Source organism: Dipteris shenzhenensis, chromosome 33, assembly GCF_047967505.1.
Source record: "Dipteris shenzhenensis isolate YYH24624 ecotype China chromosome 33, Dip_SZ_1.0, whole genome shotgun sequence".
Taxonomy (NCBI): Eukaryota; Viridiplantae; Streptophyta; class Polypodiopsida; order Gleicheniales; family Dipteridaceae; genus Dipteris; species Dipteris shenzhenensis.
In genome coordinates, this window is record NC_141628.1 from 36423995 (window position 1) to 36435115 (window position 11121).

The following is an 11121-nucleotide window of genomic DNA, read 5'->3' on the forward strand; positions in this document are numbered from 1 at the left end:
ATATTCTTCCCAAATCAAAAGTTCACTTTGTGGCACTATCATATTTACATAAAAATCTTGTTTTTTCAATCTATACTTTTGCACTAACATGCCAGAATTTGAAATAATCCTATTTTAGAAATTCTAGCTATACCTAAGTTATTTGTTAATTTAATTATTTTTTATATTTTCCTTAACGTGATAAATTTATAAATCCATGAAAGGAGACTTAAATATTTCATGTAAATAATGCTATGTTGTTAATTCAACAACAACCTCATACTTTTGAACTTGGTGAAGAAGAGATTTTAATCCTCTTGAATCCTAAGAAAGAGGTTAATGTCAAAGTCATTACAACCATCCTCAGGTTTGATGCAGCCTTTTCCTTGGCTTTATACTTGCGTATTTTGATTAAACCCAAGAAGCTAATACTTTTTTTTTAAATATAGTAATGTTATAGCAGATTTTCCTCAAAATATACAAAGAGTTTCATATATGCTCAATCCTCTTATTTCTGAAGTGCTTAGCAACAAAAAAGAAACCATAGAGGATGTTTGCAAGCGGTTGAAGCATGTTCCTATGAATGAGGCACAAGTTATCTTTACAGCATATTATGAGAAGTAAGCAACAAACCCTACTTGTTTTTTCTATTGCATGCTAGAATTGTAAAGTTGGTAGGTTCTATCGACACAGTAATGTGGCAACATGACTTGGCAGAAAAAATAGAGTATACAACATGTCAGGTATCACATCAAGAGGATAGCCACATCTACAATTGTGGATGGAGGATGGGATACAATTGCTTTTTGGTACTTGGTTAAATTTTTGAGATACAAAATGACACCACATTATTAACATATAAAGACTTGCATCTCTATGCATTTATAACATGTACCATTCGAGCAATCATTAAGGGCAACATTATGGACCCTCCCACAAGTCAAATAGATAATGGCTCAGAGGAGTGTGAAATGAATGCCGTCAAAGAGTCAAAGGCGATAGAAGACCTCAACTCTACAAACGTGGCTTCATTGGAAGAATTGGGAAGCTCTTTTAATGTTAGGGCTATGATTCAACATAGACCTCAGTATCTTGAATTTGGTGGAGAGGAGATTTCAATCCTCTCTAGAGCTTCAAATGAGGTCAATAACAATGTTATGATGGCCATTCTCAGGTTTGATACAAACTTTTTCTCTACTTGATAATTCAATATTTTGATTCAATCTAATAAGCTAATATTCATTTATTTGTTGGTGCAGTATAATTATCTCACGATTTTGTAGATCCATACAAAACCATGTGTATATGTTGTGGATTCCCTCCTTTCTCCTATACTTAGCGATAGTAGAATGACGATAGCCGATGTTTGTACATGGTTACAGCCTTTACATTTAGATGGCGTGCGAGTCCTATTTATGGCATATCACGAGATGTAAGTATCATGCAAACCTTTATTTTCATCTTATACTGGCAATATTGTGTTTTCCCGCCACCCCCCCTTCCATCCTAGTCCTTCTTAGTAACTTGTACTCTTCTATCCTAGTCCTTCCACAAACACTCTCTTCTTTCATCCATCCTAGTAACTTGTATTCTTCTATCCTAGTTCTTCCACAAACACTCTCTTCTTTCATCCATCCTAGTGCTTCTCATTAACTTGCATTCTTCCATCCTAGTCCTTCCACAAACACTCTCTTCTTTCTTCCATCCTAGTCCATCTCTCTTTCTTTATCATCTTCCCACCCATGGATGTCCTTGGCATCATCAAAGACATGGAGTCTGGAATTAAGAGTCTCAAAGAATGGATTGTTGACCAAGGAGCACAAAGAGAGGTCAGAATGCGACAAGGCTCTACATTGACACACATGGAGAGAGAGGAATTTGATGCACAGAGGCATGCAGAGAGGGAGGAGACTCTCAAGATAGCAGAGAGTGAAAGACTTTTAAGACATATTATAAAAGCACAACAAGATCTCTTAGACTTATTAAGTAACCTTTGTTATTGCAGCTCTCATCATGGGCGATTTGATGCAGATGCTGAGAGAACAATAAGATCCTCTTAGAGAAATTATAAAGAAACAGTATGTGACCAGTGCTTAAATTTCTTTCTTGCATGTAATTATATTGAGGATACAGATGTGAAGGCAGTGGAAGATTGGGTTATTGAGAAGATAAGAGAGACCAATGATGAGATCTTCTAGAGTTTGGGTTATTGAGAAGATAAGAGAGACCAAGATGAGATCTTCTAGGCTGAGCTAATGTAAGGTGTTTTTTGACAACATATGGCTTTGCGTTATATGATCTACTTCTTGTACAAATGTGTCATGCTTTTTTTAAATGTACTCTAGTTTTAATAACATGTCACACCATTTTTTCTAATTTGATTTTTAAAAATCTTACTTTTTGTCTCTTTTAACAATGTGATGTCCTCTTTTTTTAATGTACACTAGTTTTAATAACATGTCACATCATTTTTTCTAATTTGATTTTTTTAAATATTCTTCCTTTTTTACTCAAAGTTTTGTTTTATAAGAGCCTCTTTTTTTTAAATGTTTTATCCAAAATTATCTCACAAAAGAATAGTGCACCAGTCCAAAATTAATGAAATAGGTGTTATATATATAGTCTAGTTTGTCTGTCATGATACAATATGTATTGTGAAGATACTAAGCTTGTTTTTGAAATTATACAAGACCTTTCGTCAGAATGTCACTCTAAAGGAGTGTGGAATGGCACAAAGTGACCAATGTTTGACCACAGCCATCGCTACCTTGTTAAGTCTCATGGTCACTACCATGTCAAGTCTCATGCAGCCAAGATGCCTTCATCATGATATAAAGTGGCAATAATAAAAGGAAATAAACAAACTATGATTAATACTATAATTACCTAATGGGATATATTGTGGTAGTCATTTGTTCAACCTTCCAAAGAAACATGAACCAAGAATCTATATTGCCTAATTCAAGCCAAAAAGTAGGAACCAAGAATTTCAAAAATCATGTGGCATATAATAATTGCTGAAGGAATCAATTTGAAGTGCTTCATTTGGACTTCTTTAGTAGAGTATCTAGAGATACAATTGTATCTGAGCATCAAAGGGAAATGATCATCCGAGAATACGAAACATCTAAGCATCCGAGAATGAGATTCTTGGGAATTAAGAAAAATTGCATTGATTGCTCTTAGGCAAATGATCATAGAGGACACAATAAAGTATATGTTCCTAAGTGAGCTCTATTGAAAAGATGATCTTGTGGACAAAAGTAGATTGGGAACTTGTTATCCTTGGGTATCAAAGCGTATTGTGGTCATAATCACTCTTAGGCAAATGATCATATGGGAGCACAAAACATCCGGGCATCCAAGAATACAAAACATCCGGGCATCCAATAATACTGGGAATACAAAACATTCGGGCATCCGAGAATACACAAATTTTGATAATACCAAACATCTATGAACATCTAGGAATACCAAACATTTTGGCATCCGAGAATGAGATTCTTTGGATTAAAGAAAATTTTGTGATAAATTACCTATGATATAATATAATCACATCTAGATAATCATCGCTGGAATGATATAATATATTCACATCTGCACAGTAAAAAAGGCACGGACCACTGTTCGATAGTAAAAAAGCACGAAGCATGGTCTAAAAAGTAATCAAATAAAAAGAAATGAACCACCATCCGACAGTAATCAATAAAAAGGAATCCCCATTGAGGAAGTAACCCTGCAACAATCAATAAAAAGGCACAGACCACTATCCAACAAGTAATCAATGAGTAATCCTATAGTGCTCAATAAAAGGCACTTAAAAACATGTATAAGTAATCCCACAGTAATCGATAAAAAAACATGGACCACTATCCAGACAAATAATCAATAAGTAATCTTATAATAAATCACTAAAAAAGAATAGAACACCGTCTGGCAATAATTAAGAAGTAACCTTGCAGTAATCAATAAAAGGCACAAACCACTATCCCACAAGTAATCAATGTGTAATTCTGTAGTAATTAGTAAAAGGGAATGTGGAAACATGTATAAGTAATCTTGTAGTAATCAGTAAAAAGACATAGAGCACTATCTGACACATATCAATAAGTAATCCTGCAATAATCAGTAAAAAGTCACAAATGTCTACCGGCAAGTCGCATAATTTGAGTAATTTAAGTGCTCATGAAAACATGCATGCATTCTTAAACATAATTTAGTATGATAACAACAAATGTATTCGCTCATCATTAAAGTAAATACAACCTTCAAAATGATATAAATAGTATAAGCACATAATAATATACCAAAGAAAATATATGGGCTCATGCTTGCTACAGACCCAAAAGAATTCCTATTAAGGTATCCATATGGATCCCGAAAAGGTTAAAGCCATTCTTAAATGGATAGCATCAACCAATTGCTAGAACTACAAATCTTCTTGGTTTTCGCAAGATTCTATTGCAAATATGTTTGATATTATGCTAAGATTGTTGTCCCCATAAGGGACCAACTTAAAGGAAAGGGAAAATCCTTCACTAGGGGTGACGCATAGCAATGAAGTTTTGAAAAACATAAGGTTGCTTTAGCCCTCAGGGTGTGCACTACTAAGAAAGCCTTCATATCACATGCACTCATAGGGTATTAAAAAAACCCCTCAACTAAAATTTCCCCCCTAATAGAAACATCCCTCATTACTAATGGACTAAGTGATTATTTTTCTGAAATTAAATTGAAAAAGCCCCCAGTTATTGTAATCTTTTTTTTTTGAAAATTCAGATTAAAGTACCCCTCCTTTTGAATGCACATGGTACACTATATTCTTATAAGGTAAACCCCCAATCTTTAACCATTTCCCCAGGATTACAAGTAGTTGATCTGAATTTACCCTTTGTGTTGGAAATATACGAGTGATGTAGTTGTTGGAGCCATTCTTTTACAAAATGAAAGACCAATAGCTTAGTTGAATACATCTTAAAAGAACTATTCATCTTATGAAAGAGATCGTTTTGCCATAGTGCTGCATGCTAGAAAAAAGTGGCATCACTATTTAGTTGGTGCCAAGTTCAACATACTCTTTGATCAGAGATTGTCAAATGGCTATCTAGACAAAAGGAATTAAAAGGTCATAAAGCTCACTATTTAGTTGGTGCCAAGTTCAGGATGGAACCTGTGTGGAAACATGATAAAGAGAGTGCTCATGACATGTACCTCAAGTCAATTAGGCTCCAAGATAGATTAGCTTGGACTCATAAAGAGAATCTTGAGATAGTGCAAAGTGCTTGATTGATATTACTTCAAATGAATCTCCCTTTTATAGGTGAGGATACTTACATCCATATGCTTGCTCACATGTGGGATATCTCCTCCATGCCATGTGGCAGCTTGCCCTTTACTCATACCTTTGCTCTACATGTGCTCATGGCACCACAACTCTCAACACCTCCCCTTGGTGCCATGATCCTTTGGCTACTACAAGGTGGTCAGATGTGAGTTACAACATCAAATCCTCCCCTGGGTGCCTACATGGCTACTCTCAGGTGGTCAAGTTTGATTTACAAAATATATGCAAGGTTGGCAACTAAGGCCTTTATATAGCTAGACTTACCACCCTCCCACTCTTTCCCCCTTCATTTCTTGTGTCAGTTGTGCGACTTTGGGTGCCTATCATTGCTAAGAGCACACAATCCACCAGCTGGATTTTGCTGGCAGCCCAACTTAGCATAGGCAGTAATCTACATCATCGTCTAGCCATGATGTGCGATTAGATGGTTGCCATGCTAGAATTTCTTGGTCATCGGAGCCAAGATCTTGTGTTAGTTGTGCAATTCTGGGTGCCTATCACTACAAAGAGCACACAATCCACCAGCTAGATTTTGCTGGTAGCCTAGCCTAGCATAGGCGACTACATCATCATCTAGCCATGACGTGCGATTAGATGGTTGCCATGCTAGAATTTCTTGGTCATCGAAGCCAAGATCATGATAATTCAATAGGATGAGGGGGGAGGAGCAGTCGCACATACACCCAGCTTTGCTAATAGCCCAGCCTAGTGTAGGCGGTCATATACATCATCGACTAGCCATGATGTGCGATTAGATGGTTCCCATGGGAGAATTTCATGGTCATCGGAGCCAAGATGATAATAATTCAATGGGATGAGGGGCGAGGAGTGGTGGCACATACACCCAGGTTTGCTCGTAGCCCATCCTAGTGACTCGCAGCACCAAATGCAAGATGAGGACAAGAAGAATGAAATCTTGTAGGAATTGAGAAGACAATTTCCTAACCCCTCCAGGTATAAGTTCGATGACCACTACATGCGAGAGTGCATGTGTGGTGTCTTGAAGTATTGCAGGTCAGAGTTGCGAGATGCCATCGCAGTAAAGAAGCCTAAACCTAGCTAGGTGGATAAAGATGACTGGAAGATTTTGAAGAAGGAGCTAAGGGACACACCCAGAAAGTTCGACAATTAGAAGAAGGTTGCAAGGAGACAGCTAGACACCGTAGGTGCTTCGCACCTCGGCAGTCGCGGATGAGCCGCGTTCGAGAATGGGTGGTAAGTCTACTTCTCATTTAATTTATTATTCTATTTTTTTAATTACAAATGGCATGCACTTTATCTAACTCTTGTAATTTGGATCCACAACAATCTGTGATTGGTCGTCATCCCAGAGATAAAGAGACGAAACACGCATTCCACATGGGAGCAAAGAAGTGGTTCTTTGAGATGGAGACATAGGGAGTGGCAATCGATTGGGCTGCGGTGGCTGCTCGTGGAGTATAAGTCTACTCCAACTTGTAATCTCACATTAGGCGGAGGTCACAAGGGCCAAGGATCAGACACACCTATATACACGGAGGACAAGGAGGAGGAGGAGGAGGAGGAGGATAACGAATTGGATGAGCAGTAGTAGTAGTTTGTATATACTTCGGCATGTATATGTTTTTTCCTGTCAGCTCGTTTGAGTGATTTTGTATCACCCTTTTCAAAAGGAAAATTTTGTAACAAACAAGGTTGTATATACTTCGGCATGTATATGCTTTCGTCTATCATTTCATTTGAGCAATTTCGTATCACCCTTTTCAAAAGAGAAATTTTGTAGCAAATAAGATTTGAGAGTTTTATCTTGCATGCTTGCTTGTAAACATTCTTTTGTAATGCCGAAAAAAAAACATTACTAGGGCAAAATAGGGCCACTGCAAGCCCTATTTTTTCCCACAAAAAATAAGACCTTTTTAACCTTTATTTTTTTTTTAAATAGTGTTAAAAAGGTCGGTATTTGTGTTCAAAAATGGCCTATACCTTGATCTTGAAATCAATACTCTAGCATCCAAACAACAAGAAGTTTATGACAAGATGAATGGATCACCTATAGGAGTTCATGTCCTTTGCAGCACTCCAATATGAGGAAAGATGTAGTACTTATAATTATGTCAAACCAAGAAAATTCCTTGCTCTAGTAGCAACAATAGGAGCCACTCCAGAAGTAGTAAGTCAATTAGCAACTATTGTCCATCATCAATTTGCTTCACAAAATGAAGAGATCGATTACTAAAAAATACAACATTACTAACAAAAGCATAAATAAATAAGTGATAACACAATTGTTTGTACTTGATAAAGTAATATATAAACTTTTTATCTCCTCGGGAAAAATATTGGAAAACTGAATAGAACAATTGTCCAAACGCTTCAATCAAATATTCTCTAGACCGCATATCATTCCCTCCATAGTAGTAACGTATTATTAACTAATCCCCTCACATATAAGGAGATTGCAAGAGGGGCTGAGCTCCATCACCATTTCATAAACTCTTCATGAGTTTAAGTGTTGGTAGCCAGGAAATTCTCAATAGAAGATGCCAACAGAGTCACGACTTTGGCCCATGTTGCATGAGATGGGTGGAAATTATCCCAATAGAAACTCCTATCTGGCGCGCTGCACACTGTAAACAAGGGTCGCTTGCTATGATCTACGTCGCCGCACTCGTGGTCAGCTTCCGCGAGACAGCATGGCTTCAGCGGTTCTGTGATTCCTGCGGAGTCAACCAGTAAGTGTCATTAAGGATGAAGGCACAAGGATTTCCTTTAATTTACGGAAGAAATGCGGCCAGTCAGTGTCCTCAAGTACCGAAGGATCCTGGATTTGAAATTATGTCGCGGAAAGCATTATCATGGTCTAGGATCAGCAGCTTCGCTTGTGTTGTTTGTTCCAGTGTTGTGATTGAGCTGTTGAGGAGCTTGTTATGTGGAGTACTCAATATAGTATCATCAAAATCTTCGCAGGAAGTGAAATTTTTGGGGGAAGTTTGACCCGGGAGGCACCCAGTCGGAGACATATTTGTCACGAGAATTTTTTTGAAACCTAGCTCAATGAGCGACATCAAATTGGCGTTCAGCTGCCGGATAACTGTAACGATAAAATCGTCGATGCCCTGGCAGTCCACAAAACTATGCAATAATGATCAAGGTGGCGGGAAAAGTCAGAATAAGCACTGTGCTGCAAAACCCGTGAGCCAGACTTACCACTATAGTACCGTGATTTATCACATATGCATCGTAATCGTTGCCGGAAACTACAAAAAGTGCAAGAGACTCGTTGAAATCTTGTTGGCTATATATCCCCTTATTACACAACAGCCTTAATTGGTGAATTTGCTTGCCGATAGTAGGATACTCCGGTCCATATGTTTGGAACACTCCACTGCCACCGTAGGCAAAGTTAACTCCCCAGGAGAGGTTCAATGGAGGCTGCATAAAAGTCTTGGGGATCTGTTCGAATGGGATTGGAGTCGAGGGCAGTCCTAAAAACTGTCCTAAAAGAGCAATACAGAATTGTGTACTTAGAAGTCCGTTCATGGGACAGTTCTATAAGGGCTCCTGTAGTACTAATGCCTGCTCAGGAAAGAGTAATGTTCTTTTGAAATTGAATAAGCATGCTTACCGATGTAATCGGTCAAGACGAAACCATCTGAAAAGCGTCCATCCGGCTTGCCTGGATGAGTGAAGCCATAAGGAGGCAGCCACGGCTTCCTTATACTTACGTTTTTAGCATTGGGGTTATGATTTCCCGTGTCAGCGTACGAATCACCGAATACAAACATGGATTTGGTCTGCTGTTCGGCACTCGCTAAACCTGTTCAGTTTCTGTTACTAAACGGTCCATCTTGAGAAAATATAGAAACTTCAGTGATTTGATAACCCAAAAGAAGTACAGACGGACGTGATGCAGAATCCAGGCAACAAAGCAACAACCTTTCAGAGAACAGACCGAACCTTACAGTTGGGCTCGGCCGGCATGTATGATGTGGCTACGCATTGCCGAAACAAAGCTACTGCGAGAGGAAAGAATTGCCTAATGTGAACGAAAAACACTAGAGCTAATTAGAAGGAGAGATTACCAGCATGGAAAACGAGCAGGACAGAGGCTGCGACGACCGGCAACAGCAGCTGCATGGCCGGCGGCATTATGCTTACGTGAATGCAAGCTGCAAAATGCTTGTTAATTATACCCACGGTGTTGCATATTGACAATTCCTAACAGCCAATCCCGTGCTGGCACGTCTCCTTCTTGTCTCTTCTCGAATTATCCTCCAGAATTCCTATGCAAAGCTTTTGTCACAATCCCCAGGGTAAGGGCCGGGCACTAAATCCATGGCGGCAATGGCCTCCCTGAATTTAAAAATTCAAATCCAAAGCTATGGGGGTCATGAGGTAGTAATAGGGAGCTAACTTTTTCTTTTTAAACATTCCAAAGAACGTACAAGACTATGAGCGCCAATACTTAGGTCAGGTGAGGGTCACTACAAAAGCACTCTTCATCCAAAAAATGGCGAAAGGAGAGCTTGACACATCATATTTTACTATGAGGGCTACTTGCATCCCTCTGAGGTTTTAAATGCACCCGCCTCTTTATTGGCCCAATTACCTCTCCTATTTTTCTTATGCATTCGCCATCAAGCCTTATGTGAGTGACCAAGCGGCCTCTGCTCTCTCCTTCGATTTTCAGCCCTATTAAGGAGCTATAGGATTTAGATTGAGAGTTGAAGGTCGATGCCCTATGTTTTAGTCTTCTTGATCAAGTTAACCATATTAAAAAGTAGGTTAGTATTTACTTGTTAGTTGTTAATGCACATTAAAGGTTGCCTTCATGTAGTACTACCTCTTCCTTTCATTAAATCATGACCATATTAGTTTTTCTACCTTGTTATAAAAGCCTTTAAAAAAAAAGTGGTTTTAAATCAATCTATGTCACTTTAATTATTACATTTTATAGTCGACATATAATATTTAGTTGACCAAAAATATGTCACATGGTAGTAAGAAATACTAGGTTGTGATAGGCATTGACCAATCCACTAGTCATGAGTAATAAAAATCCTTGATAAGAATTTATATATATATATATATATATATATTGACTAATCTATGTCCATCATAATTTTGAATCAAGCAATTTAAATCTCTAGAAACGACTTACTCTTGCACAATGCAAATTCGGGTGGAAGTTACAACAACCTTAGCACATTCTTACTAGGTGGTGTGCCATTGGTGAGCCTAATGTACAATTTTAACAAGCTTGACTAAAACTGACACCCATAATAGTTTTGAGTCTAAATTGAGCCGCTAGCCTAATGAAAAAATCTGATGAGAGTGTGAGCCTTCCCCAAATTCAAAATCTCACCCACTCGTGCATCGTGATGAGGCCCCAAAAGTGCACCCAAAATAGTTCTGCAATTGGCTACACCCAATCATGCATTGACTCCTAAGCGACATCAAATTCATTCACAAGGGGAGAAGCACATCGATCTCTAGATGGATGGAAGGTTGTATCCATGGCAATCTCCTTTAAAGAATGCGAACGACTTGATTCGATTTGTAGTAGATGGGAAGTAAGGGTTCAATATTGTGAAAAGCTTGAAGCTGTGGAAGCAACAACTCTTTGACGAAGTGAGATGTCAAGAGGTGACTTGCATTACTTGTTACAAATGGGAAATTTCACCATGAGTAATATGCAAGTCCACATGCAGAGAAATCACATGAATTTAGAGTTCTTTTTTCCAGAATTCAAACTAATGAATATTTGTAGTAAAACCTATTTGACAAGATAGTCCCACATCAATAAGGAGACACTACAC

At 38.2% G+C, this 11121-nt stretch overlaps 1 protein-coding gene across 1 annotated transcript; it reads right to left on the reverse strand.

The window, feature by feature from the left end:
• Nucleotides 1-7807: 7807 nt before the first annotated feature.
• On the reverse strand, nt 7808-9451 carry LOC147880052 (GDSL esterase/lipase At3g09930-like). The gene is made up of 5 exons (XM_087371645.1): nt 9385-9451; nt 8928-9119; nt 8510-8799; nt 8115-8418; nt 7808-8019 (listed from the first exon to the last, which is right to left on the reverse strand). The coding sequence occupies exons 1-5, from the start codon at nt 9449-9451 to the stop codon at nt 7808-7810; spliced, it is 1065 nt and encodes a 354-aa protein (XP_087227771.1).
• Between the last annotated feature and the right edge of the window lie 1670 nt (nt 9452-11121).

Bases quoted from the DNA above. Each gene is read 5' to 3' on its own strand.
- LOC147880052 (XM_087371645.1), bottom strand. From the start codon at position 9,451: ATGCCGCCGGCCATGCAGCTGCTGTTGCCGGTCGTCGCAGCCTCTGTC. The intron at 8,800-8,927 runs GTAAGCATGCTT...TTGCTCTTTTAG, and splicing joins CGTCTTGACCGATTACATCG to GACAGTTTTTAGGACTGCCC. The intron at 8,419-8,509 runs GTAAGTCTGGCT...GTGGACTGCCAG, and splicing joins TAAATCACGGTACTATAGTG to GGCATCGACGATTTTATCGT.